The following is a 21,249-nucleotide window of genomic DNA, read 5'->3' as shown; positions in this document are numbered from 1 at the left end:
AAGAATACTCCAAATAGTTTTGGTATACCACTGTATTTTGTAAATTTATTCAACGCCATAATAACCTAAATGAAATATTTGCTGAAGTAGATTATTTTAATATACCTCTATTTCAGTTTGTGATTGTAGTGTGGTTCAAGCACTGCCTTGACTTTATAATAAATCTTCATTTAAAAACTCTCTGGAGTTTCATTGTGTGGACCACAAGAACCATACATGGAGTATGCTGTGTTTTAGCAGGTGTGAAACATTGCTTTTGTTCACAAGAACCAAGGTTTCTTGTTTCTCTTCTTGCAATTCTGCAACAACCTTTTCTCTTTAGATACAGGTCAAGTTACCTTTACGTGCATTATGTGTGGTGGGTGCCTTCTGATGAGGTTAAACCACATAGCTGAGCAAACTATGTACTGATCTGCAGTATTGGTTGATGAGTTACTTTTACATATTGGCTGTTTTTTTATATTCAAATATTCTTTCATTTTGAATTAGCTTGAAAAAACAAAAGTAGTGTAATCCGTTCCATATTGCAGTAAAATAATCTCTAAAATATGGAGTGAAAAAAAAGAAATAAACTGGGAGAGAAAGGAGAGAAACACTCTCCTGTACAGTAGAATGTGTGTTTCTTTTTTCCAGATGTCATTTATACATTGCTTTTTATTAATCTTATTATTATTTTTTTTTGATACAGTCATTTCAAAATGTTGTTACATGAACGAGTGCAAACATGGTCGTTTTTGCCACAAATGCATTTCATGTACAGTAGTGTTTGTTTTAATATTTGAGCATTTGTCCCTGCACTACAATTGCATACAGTAGCACACAGTGGCGACACGTGGCGGGGGGGGGGGGGGGGCACGCCTGGTCACGTGCCCCCCCAGATTTCTGCCAGGCAATTGCTTATTATTTGTTTATTTATTATTATTATTTATTTCTTAGCAGACGCCCTTATCCAGGGCGACTTACAATCGTAAGCAAATACATTTCAAGTGTTACAATACAAGTAATACAATAAGAGCAAGAAATACAATAACTTTTGTTCAAGTGTGACAAACCACAATTCAATAATACAGCAGATAATAGTGATAGTTACACCAGGATATGATTAAATACAAAATACTACAGGTTAAACACTTGGCAGATTACAGTATTCTGAAGTACAGGATTAAATGCAGTAAAATAGGGGGCAGATAAGAGCAAAATAAAGCACATTTAAATGAAGGGTGATAGTGTCCCAGGATACAAACAGAGGAGTTCTACAGGTGCTGTTTGAAGAAGTGAGTCTTAAGGAGGCGCCGGAATGTGGTCAGGGACTGGGCAGTCCTGACATGAGGTAGGAAGGTCATTCCACCACTGCGGAGCAAGGGTGGAGAAGGAGCGGGTTCTGGAGGCAGGGGAGCGTAGCTTAGCCACTGCGTTACAGGAAAAAAGTGCTGAAAATATATATATTTTTTGGTGGCCTCAATAAGCTTCAATCAGTACCGCTTTCAATTAGTACACACATGCACAGCCACTCACAACTGACCAATGACATGCTTGGTGTCTGCCAAAGCGCGCGTTTCAAATTTCTGTTTGTGATTGGGCTATTTACTGTCATTCATGAGAGGTTCAACCTTGAACTCTTCTGATTGGACAATGCACACAGCTTTTACATTTTACAGTCCAAACGGACGCGCAACATGACGTAATTCTGAGTGAGAGACGTGAAGTATGGCCTGACAGCGGTAGGGGAAAGGAAAAAAAAAAATCAGAAATTAGCTATTTGTTTTGGTCGTCCTAGTTTGTCTGAACGGCAGAAAACTGTTGATGAACCGTCTGAAGAAAACAAGCTAGCAGCTACCACCGGCAGTCCTGCGCCAGTCAAACGGTAATTAAATTAGTCAGGATTTGTGAGATTAAATAAAACGGTTGCTTTGCTTGGAACACAAAATGTTAGTTAACAAAAATGAACAACCATAAGTACAAATTATATCTAGTTATTTTTATTTATTATCATAATGTGAAATTGAAATCTGATGCGTATGTTAAAAGATCAAGTCCTTTGCTTTGTATTTCCTTTTTTGTTTTTAATCGGAAGTGTGCTTAACTGTATCTTTTTTTTTAAACTATTTTGCACAACAGAGTATTTGGTTATTGGATCTTCTGTTAAAAAAAAAAAAAAAAGATTGTTCTTTATTTTTCAAAAATAAACGTCAATGCACGAATAAGAAATCAGTTTGCCAATTGCACCACAAGGTTTATTATTTAAAATAAAAATATATCTTTTTATGTTTTTCGTAAGTGGGGTAGAGAATATGTAAGTGCGCAGTTTATTTCAAACCTTAATAAGGTTTGAAATATTTCAAACCAAAGGGTGTCTAAGACCCTTCACCGTTATATTTGTTCTTGTGTGAGACTCAGTTTTTCAGTCAGCGAAAATATGTGCTAAAAATGGAGTGAATTTGATTTAGCTCTGTTAAAATGGTAAAAAGACAGCTACGTTTGGAGTTTTTCTACAACAAAAAAGCTAAACCACCAACGACAGAGACATCAACAGAAACCGAACCTCACTCTTCTGTAGTTCAGAATGTTATTAACAGCACGAGAGTGTGACGATACTTCCATTTCAGACGCTCAGGTTAGTGCAGGTGCAGCTGTCGATAAAAGAGACCCTTGCCTGTAAAGTGTTGTTTGCAGCTCTCTTGATTTTGACAATCTAGCGTAGAACTGTTTGTGATGAAAGATCTGGAATATCAGAAAGCTAGCTTAATGTTTACATAAAAATGGTTAAAATCAGCCATCGGGTTTGAGCACGGTTTCGCTTTGTTATTTTTTTTTTGGGGGGGTGGGGGGTGGGGGGGCTGTGCCCCACCAGTTTTTCAAGCCTCGAGTCGCCACTGGTAGCACATCAGGGTCTACATCACTTTTAGATCTTAGAGTGTAAAAGCTAAAGCTGCCAGTGGCAATTCGTCCAGTTTCCAACCGTCTGTTTATGTTTGCACTTTATGAAACCTTCTGTGCAGGATCATTGAACTTGCTGATACCCTCTGCTAGTCTAGGGCTTAGCAACAGGAGTACAGTGCAACGATTTTGTGAGCCTGTCAAAGTGCTGAATACAAATATTTCCATCAGAATACACAATTCATATTTTTCGTTTCTTAGTTGACTTGTAATATGTACTAATTGGCAAACTGTGAGGGAAGTCTTATCACCCAACTACAGTATATCTTCTTAGTTGTAAGGAAAACACTAAGCTACTCAACAAATAACCAAACAATGAGCTGCTGTTGACCTATTTCACCACTGTATCACTCCTTTCTCTACCGATTATTTAAAACATGACTAACTATAACAGCCTATTGTGAAATAACTATAACAGCCTATTGTGAAAAGAATGTCACGGTGCGAATTGAAAACCACAAACAAATGGGTGTGCGATGTCGTGAGCGATGTCACTGAGAAAATGTTGCGTCACTAAAATAGAACCTGTTTTTTTTTATCACGCAACTGGAATGAAACTGACCAATCAGAAGCAAGATTAACACCCTTGACACATGTCAAACACACGCCTCAAAACACATCAAGCCTCAAAACACGACGAAAAGTTAATTTATGAGGTGCAGCAGTATCCATTATTATATGATTGCAAATTGAACGACTACAAAGACATCCAAAACAAAGACAATGTCTGGGTGGCTTGCAGGAGTTGCATTTAGCATCACCGAGACATTTTCTTTCCGATTATGCAAGTTGCATACAAATAGGTTTATTAATAAGCAAAAATAAACTGGACCATACATGCAGTCTACATATCCAGCATTTAAATGAAAAATGTGCAGTTTTGCTGGCTTTTAAAAATGACACAAAAAAGGTCCTGCATTCACACAACTTGAACATGTGACCTCATTTTAAGGTATGACTTTTTATGGTTTGTTTGTTTGTTTTTATGATAAATAATGTTTTGTTCACTAAATTGCATTAACAACAACAACAACAATGTTATAATAATAATAATAATAATAATAATAATAATAATAATAATAATAATAATAATAATAATAATAATAATAATAATGTTGCACTTTGAAATTCCCATCCCTAGACAGCACCCAGCCAATCAATGCTGAGTAGGTTGGGAATCTGCTATCGAATCAGGGCCAGTCAACAGTCCCTTTAAGAGACAGAATGCGCTTGCGTCACCGCAAGGCTCTGTTTTGAATGTTGAAGTGGCGATCATGTCGAGCGGCAGTAGCACAGAGCAAGAACAACCAGCGCAAGTCAGAACAGCAAGTGGCAGGTCACTCGCCGAGAGAATACATAAACCACACTTCATGACACAGGAGATTGCTATGTTAATATCTGTTAACATTCATTTGTCCACTACTTCTGGTCCTGGCTATTCGCTGTGACCTACATTATTGCTTTATGTGTGTTTCCCACTTTATTATTTTATTTTTTTGGTTCTGTCATAATGTGTGGTTCATGTATTCTCTCCCAATGGCCTGTCCTTGTTTGTGCTGACTAGGTCCACACGCTGTTGTACCATACTTTTTGTTTCAATAAACCAATTTAGCCTAACTATGTTGTTTCTTTTGTAATGCATTAATGAAAATAATATTATATACCTGATATACCCTTCCTCTCAATGGATGACATTATAGTAATAGCAAGCATATCATCCATTATTATATACGGTTGTTGTTCATATCATAAAACAAAAGTCTTTGAAAATCCTACAAGACACATTGAAATCAGTGCGAGGGATACAAGGTACATTATATCATGGCATTGACATTACTACATGTAAAGTGTAAAGTACTTACTACTGAGTAAAATAGTCACGTATTACACCCTCCCTGACCTGTCTACCAGTAGCAGCAGCTGATACATTTTCTAGCAGGACATGAAGTACCGCATTGTGTTGCCTCTGAGCTTGTAATGTATCCTGTGGAGTGTCATATAACAACCATTACGTATAGTAATATTGTGCAATACACAAACTGCAACAAACATATCACACACCTCCAGAGGACAGTACGGTAGTGTTCCACCTGAGCGATCAACACATCTGAAATGCATTTTCAGTATTCCAAATGTGCGCTCAGTGACACGGATGGCGCTGTTATACCTGTGTTCAGCAGGGATAATGGGACGTGAAATCGGTGTCATGAGCCACCGTTTAAGTGGGTATCCATTGTCAGCCGTTCAGACTGTCATCCTGCCCAAACGGGATGACAAACAAGCTGTCAGCTGTGAGTTTGCAAGGATGAACATGAAACATGATGTTGTTCTGCCTCACCTACGTCTTTCATTCATGAGCGCTCTGTAGTACTCCATTGTATACTCCATTGTATCTGCAAAAGAGGAGATTTTTTTAATTCATATATTTGTTTATTATTAATTTACAAATAATATTGTATGTGTTTCTTACTTTTTTCTTTTCTTTTACTTTTCTTTCTTTGATTTCCTCTTTCTGTGTCAGTCCAAACACACGCAGTTGCTACTTAGGACTACTTTGCTTTTTATAGTGTGTTCAATTGTTAAAATCCCTGATTGCGACATTAAATAAACCTGGTTTCAGCAGGTCTTAACGCAGTGCTCAATTGTCTATTTGGGACCCCATTGGACCCCCAGAATCGTTTAGGCGAATATGTTAATGATACCACGCCCCGAATTTTATGCCGACCTGTGGCGATGGGGCAGGTGCTCTATAATGGTGCAAGACATGTCTTCAAAATACCATTTCAGCGCAGTAGGGTTTTTTTTGCATCTTCGCTCCATTTATGCGCTGCAGAATCGGGCGCCGTTTGCGCTTGCACTCGGATTTGTGCTGTGATCAAAATACGGCCATAAGAGTACAGCTGTAATAAGCAATACTTGGAGTTGTTCAAATATAAAAATAGCTTCTGCCTGTTTTTTTTTCCTACGTGTTCTCTATAAGCTGACAAACTCCGGATGTACAGGTGTTTTAGTTTGTTGCATCACAGATACTAAATCACTGCCAACTATTACTGCTCCTTTGACATTCTTTCAGTTTTGTAACTGCTGAACCCCAGATTTTTAAAAGACTTGTATGTAACCTGTCAAGTTTCTGTATTTATTTATTTATTTATTTATTTATTTTTTTTTTACTGTTTTTCTGCCAAAATGCATGCAATATTTACAGTAGGCTCCATCAAATTCTGTAAGGATAGCATATGTATTTCTATTTCTTGTCATCTAACGTCTTTCCCCATGATGGCTTACTGTAACACTGCTGCAGCAGGGTGACCCTGGTTTCATACCCTATGGCTTTTTTTTTGGGGGGGGGGGGGGCAACATTGGAACATAAAAACATAGGAAAGTTTACAAATGAGAGGAGGCCATTCAGCCCATCTTGCTCGTTTGGTTGTTAGTAGCTTATTGATCACAGAATCTCCTCAAGCAGCTTCTGGGCAGTTGGTTCGAGACTCCCACAGTTCTCTGTGTAAAAAAGTGCCTCCTATTTTCTGTTCTGAATGCCCCTTTATCAGGTCGACAAAGTCCCTTGGTTCAACATTGTCAATACCTTTTAGAATTTTGAATGGTTGAATCAGATCGCTGCATAGTCTTCTTTGTTCAAGACTGAATAGATTCAATTCTTTAATTCTGGTCACTCTTCTTTGCACTCTTTCTAGAGCAGCAATATCCTTTTTGTCGCAAAGTGACCAGAACTTACTAATGCATTGTAAAGTTTTCACATTACTTCCCTTGATTTAAATTCAACACTTTTCACTATATATCTGAGCATTTTGTTGGCTTTTTTATAGCTTCCCCACATTGCCTGGATGAAGACATTTCTTAGTCAACATAAACATCTAGATCTCTTTTCACAGATTCCTTCTTCAATTTCAGTGTCTCCCATATGGTATTTATAATGCACATTTGTATTGCCTGCAAGCAGTACCTTTTCTCTATTAAATATCATTTGCCATGTGTCGGCCCAGTTCTGAATGCTGTCTAGATCATTTTGAATGACCTTTGCTGCTGCATCAGTGTTTGCCACTCCTCCTATTTTTGTGTCGTCTGCAAATTTAACAAGTTTGCTTACTGTACCAGGATCTAAGTCGTTAATGTAGATTAGGAAGACCAAATACTGATCCTTGTGGTACTCCACTGGTTACCTCACTTCATTTTGAGGTTTCTCCTCTAATCAGTACTTTCTGTTTTCTACATGTTAACCACTCCCTAATCCATGTGCATGAATTTCCTTGGATCCGTACTGCGTTCAGTTTGAGAATTCATCTTTTATGCACTACTCTCACTGAAAAATAAATACACAAATGAATTTATATAAAAACACATTGCCATGAGATTTACAGTCTGTATTTTATTTTAAAATAATAATACAATATTGTACAGAATCTTGTATATAAGCATTTAATTTCTATCATTATAAACATATTTGTCAATCTTCATGTTTTAATAGTTTCACATATCCATGGATTGTGCATGTATTAAATAACTAATTATTATTATTATTATTATTATTAGTTTACTTAGCAGACGCCTTTATCCAAGGCGACTTACAGAGACTAGGGTGTGTGAACTATGCATCAGCTGCAGAGTCACTTACAATTACGTCTCACCCGAAAGACGGAGCACAAGGAGGTTAAGTGACTTGCTCAGGGTCACACAATGAGTCAGTGGCTGAGGTGGGATTTGAACCGGGGACCTCCTGGTTACAAGCCCTTTTCTTTAACCACTGGACCACACAGCCTCCTTCACTTAATATCACTTCTGTTCAAATCTAGTACAAAAAAGTTTTTTAATATAGCATTTAAATCTAATAAATATGTAAATTTGGTAAATGGCAAACTAGGTTAGCAACACTAAAATCTATAGAAAATCTATACACCTGACCACAAAGTAAACTCAGAAATAATTTTATAAATTACACAACATGATTTCTTCTATTCCGCTAATACCTTAGCGACTATGGTGGGGTTTTTTTTGTAACTTTACTAGATTGCTGCATTTAAATATCAGGTTCATGTATTAAGAAAGCAGTATTTGCTAATTTACAAAAATCGTAAATAATACCTTAAGTTTAATAGAGTAGTCTGTGTCTTAGCAGCCATTTCTGGGTTTCTTTGTAATCAATAAGATGCTTTTTCCACAGCTAGCCAATCAGAAATGAAAGGGGTGGCATGTAAACACTTTTTAAAATGTTTATGTGTAGGTGCTAGACTTCCACAATTCAGTTTTCAGAAACTTGCGTGGCTCTTTAAAAATATACCTGGAGTGTTTTTCTAGCAGCAGAACGACCACAGGAAAAATCAGCCCATGCAGCTACTCTTGTTTGTGAACAGTGGCTTTCTCTTGCACAAGCAAAATATTAGGGCCGATTTTCAATTACTTTTAATCCAAAATTACTTATTTTTATATAGGCACATGAAAGAATGTATCTGTACTTAAAGGGACATTTAATATTTAATATCTTCCAGTTTAATATCACGTTACTATAAGTACATTCACCTTTGTTATCATTTACCAGGTTTTTCATGCTTCTAAAAAGACTCAGCTTATGAAGTGAGTTTGTTTTTACAAATGACCATTGTGGGTGTGAAACGGGAAATCCCTAAACAAATTCACAATTTATGGGGGGAGAGAAATGACAGCTGCAAACAGAGTGTTAATTTTTCAAAGCACCACAATGAAATTGGCTCCATTGTTTTTGTAATTTTGTGCAACGCTTCTAAGTACACACACAAAGCATGTTAAGCTACTGTACTACTGTGGCAAAGTGGTTTGCAGTGCGCAGGTGTAGAGATGATGCAGTGCTCAGGACAATGACTAACAACAAAGTACTGGTGAAATAGTGGTTTATTTATAATCCAAAGTCTGATGACAACAGTAAAGAAATGGAGGGCTGGCAATACACAACAATGTATATTGCACAGTTGAATAAACACAGGGTTAAGTCCTGAAATAATAAACACAATTTTAAACACACACACAAAACACAGACACGGTCACAAGTCCAAAGTGAGTGCTGTAGTGCTTGTGGTGAAATACAATTTACTTGTGCACAGTGGTGAAAGTGTTGTCTGGTTTTGTGCTGGCCTGTAGTGACAGCTCCGGATTGTGTTAGCCGTCTAATAAATAACAAACAGTACAATTAGCCCTTTGCAGTCCATTTATTAAGTGCGTGTCAGTTTCAGACGCGCTGTTTAAAAGTAATTTATTTCCAGTCAAACGGGTTTAAAAGGCCCTGCATATCAACAAAGCACTCGCTAGGCATCTCCAGCCCCGCCCCACACTTTTGTTCGCTATAGCTTTCACATATGCTAAGAAATAAATAATAATAATAATAATAATAATGATAGTCGTACATATCGATCAGTCATCTCCTGATCACTCATTTTATCACCAAACGCCTCAATAATGCGATCCAATACATTATTTTATTACTATAACATCTCAAAAAAGCTCTGCAAATGTCCGTGATATTCTTTGAGCGCTGATGCAGCAACAGCCAGCTTGTTTCCTTATGGCCGCCGTTATCTGATGCCAGGGGCAAGTATGACTATTCATGACATACGCCTTTTTTTTTTTTTTCGGCTTGTCTCGGTTCCTGTCGCTCCCACTCGGCCATTGAATGGTTTTCTCGGCTTTTTCCAGAGAAAAAACGACTAGAAACCCGTTTTTTGCGTCTTTTTGATGATGTCGGACAGGGTCCGACATTGGACCGGATAGGAATAATTGCAATGTCGGACCAGGTCTGACATAGGACCGCAAAGGGTTAGACAGTACAAACAAACAAAACACTCACAGTTATTTTACACTCGTCCTTCAGCGGTTCTCTTAACCATAAACAAAGGAACAGATCACTAGGCCACGTCTCCTTCTTGTACCTTCAGTCACGCCCCCTTGGTTAGCGAGTGCAGCCGTTTCTCCTCCAATCCGTGGTTGCCACATCACTTTCCCTCTGGGATGATGACTTAATGTACCGCAGCTGTGCCCCCTTTCTAGATGGCCGACTTCCACCTAACCCTGGGAATTAATTGTCAGGCCATCCAGTCCAGGGCCTTTATACAGCACCCTCACAGGTTGGGAGAGAGATTTATCACCAAGAGTCATGCTATCTCTGTCACAGCTACATACACAATTGGCGCTGCATCAGTGCAACACTTTTGTAAGTGCCGGTCGCATTGGTAAGCACGTTACCTATTGCATAAACCACTAACATCCTGCTTCACAAGGTCATGGTGTGTCTGCTCTGTTCTTTTCATAATACTTTTCTCGCTGAGGGTTTCCATTTATTCACATTTTTATTGTTTGAAAAGCTGCTTTCATAAAACTATTCAAATGCAAAATGTTGACTTAAGGAGGAGCAGTAGTGCCAGGTTCAAGGGCTTTTCTGTACAATTGCATGTGCTGCAGATTTTGACAGTATCATCAATCACTCTATGCATGGATTACAGTTCTGAAAATGTTATCGGCCTCTTGTAATTTAGCTAAACAGGGCTTGGTAGCTCCTTGCAGCATGATTGTCAGGATAACAGTGATGATGTTACATAAAGCTGCATCTACCTGTTACAGGTCAGTTTCTGTAACACTAGCAGGACGTCAGATCTGATTAATTCTGTCGAAGGAACAACTTGTTTGAATTTTGTTTACAGGTGACCTTATTTGGCTGCAGTACAGGAACAATGAGATTGGTACATTGTTTCTTGCTGTTACAGTATGCAGTAGAAGCAGTATTTTTTAATGTTCCGTCATAGAAATAGACAAACTTTCACCTTCATCTCATACTCTGTCTTCTAAAATCACACACTGTAACATTATCTTGTTCGATGTATATTTGTTGTTGGAGTTCATTTATCTGGAAAAGCTTACCCTGAAATATTATCCACATCATTGAGAGAGCTTCCTTAAGGTTTATACAACCGTTATTTTGAGCAGGATGAAAAGTTCAGACCATTTTACAGGAGTGGCACCGACATGTATTGAATTCACTGAATAGATATCTGCTTACTGAGATTACAAACAGCCAGCTCTGATCATTTGGAAATAATAGCCCAGGGTGGATGCTGCATGTAAGTTTGTGTGGACTAGAATGACATTTGCCACAAGCAGGCACTGCTTTTAGTGGATCTTTTCACAGTTTGCAGCTGTCAAGCCATTTATCTCTGTGAAAAAAAAAAATGAATATTTTATGATGTTGAACAAAGCCAATCCAATTCCTGCTTAAGGGTGTGCCTTCAATAGCTGTGGTTTATATGCAATTAGTTCTGGCGTGAAATAACCCACTGGTGAGGTAGCCTGCTTGCGTTTCAGTGTATCACATTTTCTGCTTGGGTTGAACATTTTAGGCAGCAGTTCCCCTGGATTTATTTCACAGGATCTGATGAGACAGGGTGATTGGAAACCGTTGTGTGATTGTATAGCTTTGTTTTCATATTGGAGTTCTCATATTACTGGAACACCAAAACTTGGTTCAAAGGAAAGTGCAAAATACAGTAGACAGTCACAATCAAATATGTAGTAAAGCAATAGAAGCAGCAGATAGCGGTGTACATGTGTAAGATGTTAACTTTTACAAATACAAGGCTGATTCCAGTGCTGCTGTACTACAGTAGATGTTTATTTTCTTTTCTCTTTTTTAAATGTTTATAAAGACAGGGTTTTTTTTTTTTTTTCGACAGCAGGACAGGAAAATGCTGTGTTAATACAAATATAGACTGTATAGTATGTTCTAATCCCTCCTACTTGTTGTTCTCAACCCTTTTGTTGTGCTTGGTCAATTAAACAATGTTGACTTTAACAGCAATACATTAAGTAGGGCTACTGATTTTCCATTCTGTGGAATAGCAAATTCCTTTTTTCAAAAATGACCAATTCTGTGTTCCCCCACTTTTTATCAGTTTGTTTATCAACATGGCATTTGAGCATAAATATAATGTTGATAGTTAAAATAAGTAAATTAATAAATATTACCATAAATCTTTTTTTTTAATGATTTTCAATCAAACTCTTGTTGCTGTAATAGTATGTAAAGCACCTGAAAACACTTCAAACATGTCATAATGTTTATAGACATCACTTGGCTCACTGGTGTCAATAAAATTTGCAGAAAAACTTAATTATATTACAACAGTTCAGAAAACAAATGTCCACACTGGTGTGAGAGAATCATATTTACAGTCTTCCATTAACACTGTAGTTCAGTCTACAAATGAAGGTGTTTTGAAAAGACCTATTTATCTTATTGCTGGCATTACAGTAACAATAAAATTATTAAACAGTTTAGTAACAGTCCAGCAATGTCACGTGAGAGTAATCCTATTTATAGTACTCCACAAATTAAGTTTAGCGTTTTACTGGCAGTACAATAACCAGGATAAAATATTAAACACTTTGATAAAAAAAAAAAGTTCGTTGACTGACTTGTTGCTCTACACAGGTTAACTGCTGTGTATCATCCAATTTGTAATTTAAATAGCGCCCCTTTTAATGTAAACACATAATGAATCCTCACAATTGTGTCTTTGCTAATTCTGCCTTGGTATTTTTCAAAATGTAACAATAGGTGTGTCTCCTGACGGATTGTCTTTATGAAACAAACGGTGTGTAGTGTACTGACTACATCCTTTACACAGAAAAGCTGTCAGTTTCTTTTAAGGAATGTATAGCTACAAAAAAAAAGCTTTAAACTTGTTTCTTTATCACCCGTTAATATAATTTAGTTAAGAAACGGTCATGGTTTAACATTGCTAATTATAGCTTTATTAAATGCAGGTAGAGTGGAAAGAAATAAACAGAACAATAATTAAATACGCAATGAATTTAGCTTACTTACGTGGGAAGGCCCCGCTGTGGCAGAGCGAGAGCTCTGCCTGTAAATATTGTGCTGTTTGTGTGTGTTTTGGTGGTGGTTGGCAGTGATGGGGTTAATTCCTGTCCCTGCCAAAAACATGGGAGAATGTGGCTGCTCCTCATTGAATAATGATAATTGGGAGCAGCCATATCCTATAAAAGGAGAGCTCAAGGGTCCATTAGGAGAGATTACCAGGGAGCTGGAACCAGAGAGGAAAGGTACAGTGTTTGTGAGCCACTTCTAAACAAAACATGTTGGGATTTTTTCGGACAGTTTAGCTGTCTGGTATAGCTTAGACCTGCAACAGTTTAGTTAGCATTCCTGGAAGGAGTTAGGTTTTTGGTTTTGTTTATTTTTGTTTTGGAGTTTAAAACAAGCATACAGGCCTGCCCTGTTGAAAACGTGCTTGTGTGGAGTACTGTTCCTTTTACACAAAAGACCAGTGGCAAGCTCACCCTGGGTTTGTCACACCCACCTTGAGGTTTGAGTGCAGTACTTTAGGTTTAAGTTTTTCAGCATAGAAGAATGCAGTGCTTTGCAATGTTGCAGTCTTTTTTTTGCTTTCTTGTTCTCTACCTGTTTGACTAGCAATATGATCTTCATGGTATTGACTTGTACATGAGCAATCAAATGGCAGCAACATTTGCAGAATAGTATCTTACCACCCTCATGGATTTAGCAAGAAATGTTTAAGCTCTGTCTTTTACTGAAACACTGAATTTTCTTTGTTGGTACAGCCGCCATGTTGAGTTACAGCAGACTCGCATGAGTAAAGGCACATGACACATGATGAATTAATTCAACTGGGCTGGGTGTAGTGCAAAAAAACCACAGAACTGGAGTTGTGAGGTGAAAAAGACAACACTGCAAAATTCAGTTCTCAAAATGCCTAATTCCGTTCCGTATGCCTAATTCTGCAATTGCGGAAAATCAGTACCCCTAATTAAGTGTTCTCAAATTCCAACATCTTCAGTACAATAGGGTGGTTCTGTGAATGCATTTGAAAAACAAACACTAATTTATTTTGCATAACAGGAAAGTGGTACTGTGTCTGGGAGTGTCCTGCGTAATCTCTTGAAGCATGTCATCTTGGGTGCAAGAAAGGCTGAGTTTTTTGTTGAGCCTATACTGTAACTACTGTCTTATCGTGGGGTAGAGGTGTGTGGTTGACCAGAGCTGCAATGATCTGTGACATTACCAGTTAGACAGAGGTGGTATTTCAGTCTGACAGGAGCTGAGTGATAAATGGCTGTGTTAAGTGACAAACTGTTTTTGGAGAATTCAAACATCAGAAAGTTGACTACAGTACTATACGTCATCTCAGCATGCTTTTCTTTCTACAGGCAGCTGATTCGTCACGTGGGATGAAATCGTGGTAAACTACTGTATGCAACACATTTTATCTGTCTATTAGCCCCAATCATTTGCAAACTTACCGTACAATATACGGTCCACCCAATATATGTGTTTCTACAATGTTCTACACATCCTTGAATTGATTTAAAATAAATAAATAAATAAAAGTTTGCTTATTTTGGCTCTGATACATGCTTGGCAAATTCAGCACATTAAATCCATCAGTTATGCACTGTTCCATCCACCCCATGCCTTCTAAAAGCCATGGTCTAGCATTGCTCGGCTGTCTCAGCTCTGACACGTCAGTCTAGTTCAGGGGCAAACAAATGGAATCTGTGGTTCTTTTGTATTTATTTCTTTAGTCAATGTGTGAGGTATATAGTTTATGTAACAAGTAAGTCTTAACCCTTTAGGGTCCGATCCATTTTCACCTGTTTTTTACTTTTAGATTTGTGCATATAACTCTTTAACTATAAAGGTCATACAGGAAATGAATGTGCACACACTGGGCTTTCATAAAACTGTACTGACACTGTACAATGAAACTTCAAGATGTAGGGAACATGGCGAAAAAAAAAATTGGATAATAAATAAGGGAATTATGGCCATATATACAAAAGGAACCAAAAAAAAAACCTTGATTCATTGAAAATGTGCAAAAGAAACAAAAACCCATTCAAATTATTCGTCCCAGGCACCCTGATCATGTGGCACAAGATGGGGCTGTTCACTTTGGCTTGAATGGCCAGCAAGGTGGCGACCAGGGCAACATAACCCTAAACAGCTCTGGTTTCGTGCATCTGATCCACAAACACAAAAAAATATATATATTTATCGGAAAATAGGTCCTTGTGCCTTCGATGTCACCATTTCTCTTATTTCGTAAAGATTTTGTGTGAAAAGGTTTGTTTACTACACTGAGGTAGGTCTGTCTTCAGCGCAGCAGCCACATTCCAAAACACTCGCATTCAAGGCGATCTCCTAATATGGTCGTCTACTGGAAATACACAAGCAGAACCTAGCTTTAAAGCTCAGAATCTCCTCTTTCCCGTAATATATGGCAAGCAGGGCTGCTTCTTAGGGATGGGAATTTTAAACGTTATAAACTCTAAAGAATTGGTTAAACGTTTAATAATATGTGTATAACCGGTCACGTGACAAATGTCACCAAACGCATATTTCTTTATGCATTAATTTTAGTAATTTATTATCAGTAGTCCGTCGCGTATGAGACTGCTCTAGTGTCACAGTAAGGGCGGATATTATAAAAAGGAAGGGGTTTGGCAATTGCCTCTAAGTACCTTTTCTAATTGGTGCAATTAGAAAAGCTAAAAAAAAAAAATTTCGGCTTGTCTCGGCTCCTGTCGCTCCCACTCGGCCACTGAATGGTTTTCTCGGCTTCTTCCGTAGAAAAAACGACTAAAAACCATTTTTTGCGTTTTTTTGATGATGTCGGACAGGGTCCGACATTGGACTTGATAGGAATAATTGCAATGTCAGACCAGGTCCGACATAGGACCGCAAAGGGTTAAGCAACTCCAGCCCTAAAACCTAACCCTAACCCTAAACGTAACCCTTAAGAATCATCTGATGCCCTGAAGACAGTTTCTGGTGGGTATTCCTCTGTGCTGCCCGATGGGATATTTAACATTGGGTGGACCCTAATGACATACATTTTTATTCAATGACCACTTTACTATTCGTTTGTAACACTGACACCAAAAAGCCAGTGCTTTTTATATTTAGCATAGCACTTATAATTATAAAAATGACTGTTTGGGTGTTAATGTATTTACAGGTAGTACGCTGTGGTCTATTGCATAGAAGTGTGTCTTTTATGTACTCTGCACCTCTTAACAGGGAGAATCCAGAGGTTAGGCAGGTATGCACGCTGCAGTGATCTTGATTTGTACTGTATAAAGCAAGCAAGTAGCTGAAGCTGCTTCTCAACAAAATCAGTCTATACTGTACTTTTAACAGTAGGAAAATAGTAAAAGAAAAACAGCTGAGTTTAATAATGTAAATAGATGTGCATTGAGCCACTGCTGTCGTCTAGACAACCAATTAGCTTTCAATGCATTTATAATAGTCATAGTTTTGAGAGTACAGTGCCACTATGGAAACTCAATTCCACTTAAAATGTAACAATATATGTAATTGTTCAGCATTATCTTCAAGTGGATTGACTATCTAGACTGATGTACCGTAGTAGCATCATTATCTATAAGTGAATACAATGGATCTTAAAACTTATTTCAGTACTCAAACCCAACTGGGTATAGTTTCACACGTTACACACCATTAGCCCACGAGTATCAAGACCAATGTTATTCCACCTTGCCTTACACAAAGAACTCTTTATTCAATGTTTTGTATTTAAAGATCATGACAGCAGCCATGACATAAAGGACGAAGATCACTGTTTGTGTTTTTTACGGACTTGCTTAAAATTCTGAAATATACTTTAAGTAAAAATAATGGTTTTTTTGTGTGTGTATATAACGTACCAAACATTTAAAAACATTTATCTTAATAAAGATACACTTGAACAAATGCTACAGTGCCTATTGTTACCAAGTATTGGCGACGGACCCTAATCACTTCATCAAAATGTAATAAAAAAAACTGTGCATTAAAATGTAATTTAACGAGTTAAAGAGAAAGCGAAAAATCTTGCTTGTACTACAATAAAGAAAGTGCTGTACACTCCAGCATGGTGTGGAAACTAGAAAGTTATATCATATGGGTATTTCTGGCAGCACCTATGGAATTATAAGCAATGTTTTTTTTTTTTTTTTTGCCAACAGTTTAACATAAATGCTGAAATCCCCTATTCAGGCAGTGTGAAGGGGCTTGCATGGATTTCAAAGGCTTGCTTGATACACAACACTCCACCAGCAAACGTGCCAAGACTTTAAAGAAAATCTCTACTACTGTACATTACTGTGTGTTTAGGAATTTACACTACTTCATGTTACAGTAAGTCATTCTAAAAATAAATGTACTTGATACATTTATGAAATATAATTATTAGAATTGAACATGTATGCATCAAGAGGTTATCATGAACAACTGGCAATGGATTTAACCGGTGCATCCCAAACATACAGTAAAAAACAATTACATTTAAAACTTTTCAACAAATATATCAGCATTGTCTACTCTCTATTAGTCCTTATGTTTTTCTCTTTCGCGATAACTGCATTCTTTTCACATACTGTGCAACCTTGCAGTACTGAATGCATTAATCATTCTGGGCCTGGAATGAAATTTGGGAGCACTCAGCCATCCTCAGCTTGAAGTTGAATGATAAAGCCAGCCATCTTAATGGACCACTTAGGAAGTTTATCAGACACCACTGAAACCCATACAAAACAGCCTATTCTTAAAAACGTCTAAAGGTGAAGTAACCCAATACTGTATTTATCACCAAATGGTTTGTTTTAGATCAAACCCCAAATTTATAAATATCTGTCTTTTACTGCAGATTAAATATGGAACAGTCTTCAACATGATAAGAAGTGGAAGATCAACTTTATTTTATTCTTTGTTTTCTGCTTCTTCCAAGTGTATCTTGACTGCAAAATGGATTGCTTCTGTGAAACACAAAATGTCCCCACAAAAAAGATACTCTAGCTAACAAAAACCTACAATGTCAGAAACATCTCCTCTCAATCTCAATCTTCAAAATAGGTTAAGCTTTTTCTTGGATTAAAAAAAAAGTGCAGTCTTTTGATACCTCTCTTTTTTTCACCCTATAGGATGTTTTTTTTTTGTTTGTTTTGTGAATTACAGTTGTAGTCATAAATTATAACAATGGGTGTCAATGCAATGATCCCAGAAATATGTGAGTGTGTGTCAGTCTGTAGCATTTATACAATACACTCTTGACAATTTAGAAAAAAAGTTGAAGCCTCTAAATATCATGTAATCTCTTTTATTTCATCATCACTGCACACATCCTCCGCACCGGTGCTGGTGCACTAAAACCAGTTAAGTGAAACTGAAAGGCTAGTTTTGGTTTATTAAAACACTCCTTTAGCTTCAAAAACTGCCTTCCATCAGTAATGTGGTGTTAGAATGCGATGAGCCCATTTCCAGTCTCACTGATTCACATCCTGCTCATGAAAAGACATTATACTGGTGTACTACAATGTCAGTGAAGAGATAAACTAGTGTACACATTGAGGAACTTTAAACATTGGTTCAAGTAAGCACAAGAATGAGTACTGAGAGAAGAAAAGCATGTACAATGAGCAGCCACCCCACACCCCATATACTGTACAGTAACGTGAATAAAATGAATTCATGGAGTCTGTATATAACAAGGCTACTGAAAATGGAGCCGTTGGAAGTCTTTTATTACAGGTGACTGGAAAAGGGTTTAGTGGGCAAATGTTATCAGCACAGTAATATGAAACACAATCATGCCTTGCTGTATGACCAGTGTTTACTTAGTAGTTGAACCCAGATACAGTATATAGTATTGTTAAAATACAGTACCTTGTCTTCCCACTTTTGGTACAGTATTGGAGTCTGACCCATTACTCCTTAAAGTATTAAATATTTTTTTCTAAAAGCCAGCCATAGTTTTATCTCTCTTGTTAATGGCAAGTATCCAGGACCTGTACACCATGTACTGTACACAGCATTTGCGATATGAATTATTTAGTTTCATTTGATTCTTCAGTAGCTCTGCAATGTTTTTGGTTAATTACGGATTACCACCATTTCAGTGGGTATGTCTGACACATTTTTAATGTAAAAAATATACAGTTTCAATCACAGTATGCCTCTCCTGTACAGGAGGACAAATCATTTGAATAAGTTCCAGTGAAGAGCTATTCGTTTTTATTTTCAGCAGTAATGCAAGATCCAGGCTCCAGGGTACTCTTTCAGTAATAGGCTATTTGGTTACACAGTGAGGTGTAAACTGTTTTTATCTCCTCAAGGCAATAATACAGCTTACATTTGTATATGTGTTACTGTACATCTGACACTATTATTCTGGGTGCACAGAACTGTAACAATTTATGTTTTAAAAGACTGAATTTGTGTTAAAGCATATCCTGTTTTACTTGTACAACATGATCCTGTGCCACGGTTAGCACAAAGTTTGTGAATTCACTTTATTTTAGGACTAGTGGCACTGTGCTGTACAGAAATCCAATTTAAAAAATAATGTTCTGGCATATACACTACAGTAAATGCCCATAATGTAGAGGTGAAATCAATCTGTATTGTAGCTTTAAATAGTACCTTGATGTGTTATTGTGATGTGTGATGTGAATAAAACTGCCATTTACCATTCAGAGCATTCTGTACCCTATGAGGGGAGTGTATATGAATCACTGGTGTTTCCGTGAGCCCTGCCACTGCAAAATGTAAACCTATCTCTGGGACTTGTTTTACAAGCATTTAACAACATATTAATTTATACTCTTGGGGAATTAATTGGGTGTCCCTACCTGTCAGGCTTTCTAATGGTACCAGTCTGTCCAAAAGGGCTAGTTGGGTTACCTGCAAAGTGTTGTATGTTATTGTTGTACATATAAAGTTTTGTTGATTAGATTTTGGGGTAGATCAAATAAAAATGGCTATTATTTATATAACATCCTTCACATTTATTGCTACAAAAAGGGGAAATGAGTCCTTTTAAAATGAAATAAGGGATTCAGTGTGACACACATCAATTGCCTATCGTTTGATAACCATTCATGATTTTTTTTTTAAGAAGACCCTTTTTTTAAACAAATCTTGTTCTTTTCACTGCTGTTTTAACTACACATTAGAAAACGATTGAGTGCGAACAGCCAATCAGCTTCCAGATCTAGCAGGCTTCTATTTTGCATAGATGCCCGCTGGAACGTTGAAGTGCTTAATTAAATTTTAAATCAATCCACGCATAAATACAGGCTTAACATTCTAATCTACAACTAATCTGATAACATAAAGAGCTACCTAAACATACTTTCTGATGCTGGTCTAGAGACAAGCGAAATCATGTCTGTGACAGGACACCGTAATGAAGGCACAATTCACAGCTACTGGACAGCAAATCAACAGGAAATACACAATTGGTCCACAATTCTGTCATCAGCTGGATCCAAACAACACCCTGCCTCAAAACCAGCCAGTCAAACTGCCAACCCTGCGTCAGTTCTTTCCATACCAGCCAATCCACTCCCTGCCAGCTTTAATGTCGCTCTGCTTCCAACAAGTTTTGAATCCGACTCAATACTACACAGACTATTCAACAGTTGTACATGTCCTGATAAATTATAATAAGAAAGAGTAAGACCCCAATAAATAAATATATTAACCAAATAATAATAATTTTAATAATAACGTTTTCTCTACGTGTATGTCGTTTTTCTATTCTAATTATGTTAGGGACTATATTCCTCAACGGAAGGTTACCCGGCGAAATATCAGAAGTTCAAGGTAAATATAGGTTTTAAAGTTTTTTTAAAATAGAAAATAAAGAAATAAATAGTTTTCTAATAGCGATAGAGCCCTCTCGATGTGGGCTCTACCGTGTGGTAGATGACCTTGACGCAGACATCTACCACACAGTAGAGTCGGGCTCTATCGCTTAAGTATTGAACCACAGTTTGACGAGCTCAGGGTCTTTTATAATGTCAAGCTGACTTTTGAGAAGTAACTTTTCTGTGGTGAAAGGTTTCATTGCATTTTATACAATGTTTTTAATATGCTTTCCTAGTGCTGGTTTCTTTCTTAGTGAATGTACTTTGTTGTGGGGGTGCTTTGTTTTTGTTCACAATACCACTCATTACTTCAGTAGTTTAACTCTATTCCTACACTTCTCATTTCTGGTGTACAGGTATAACAATTTATAACATTAAGATCAAAGTGTGTCAGTGTCAAAAGCTTTTTAACGTGAAATTTGCTGCCATTACAGATGGTGGTTAAGATCTGCAGGCCACATAGATATTACGCTTTTTTCAGATCTTATAGAGAGCAAATATTTATTGTACTCATGCCTAAGAACGCACCTAGAAGTGCACAGATCTTGGCCTTGCTTATTGCAAGCGTACTGTGCAGTACTGTACATT

The 21,249-nt window shown here is 37.3% G+C and overlaps 1 protein-coding gene across 6 annotated transcripts in view; it reads left to right on the top strand.

Moving 5' to 3' along the window:
* The window catches only part of LOC117400288 (glucocorticoid-induced transcript 1 protein-like), an 80,239-nt gene that overhangs the window by 20,801 nt on the left and 38,189 nt on the right, over window positions 1–21,249 (top strand). For 3 of the 6 annotated variants that reach the window (XM_034000018.3, XM_034000017.3, XM_034000016.3), the window contains exon 3: window positions 20,567–20,617. The exons of the other annotated variants lie outside the window; for them this stretch is intronic. In XM_034000018.3, the coding sequence (XP_033855909.1) occupies window positions 20,567–20,617 (51 nt within the window). The remainder of the gene's footprint in view (window positions 1–20,566; window positions 20,618–21,249) is intronic. 6 annotated transcript variants of the gene reach the window in all.

The sequence above is a fragment of the Acipenser ruthenus genome, chromosome 4 (genome assembly GCF_902713425.1).
Source record: "Acipenser ruthenus chromosome 4, fAciRut3.2 maternal haplotype, whole genome shotgun sequence".
Classification (NCBI taxonomy): Eukaryota; Metazoa; Chordata; class Actinopteri; order Acipenseriformes; family Acipenseridae; genus Acipenser; species Acipenser ruthenus.
Note: the sequence above shows the minus strand (reverse complement) of the source record. Positions and strands in the feature narration are given on the sequence as shown.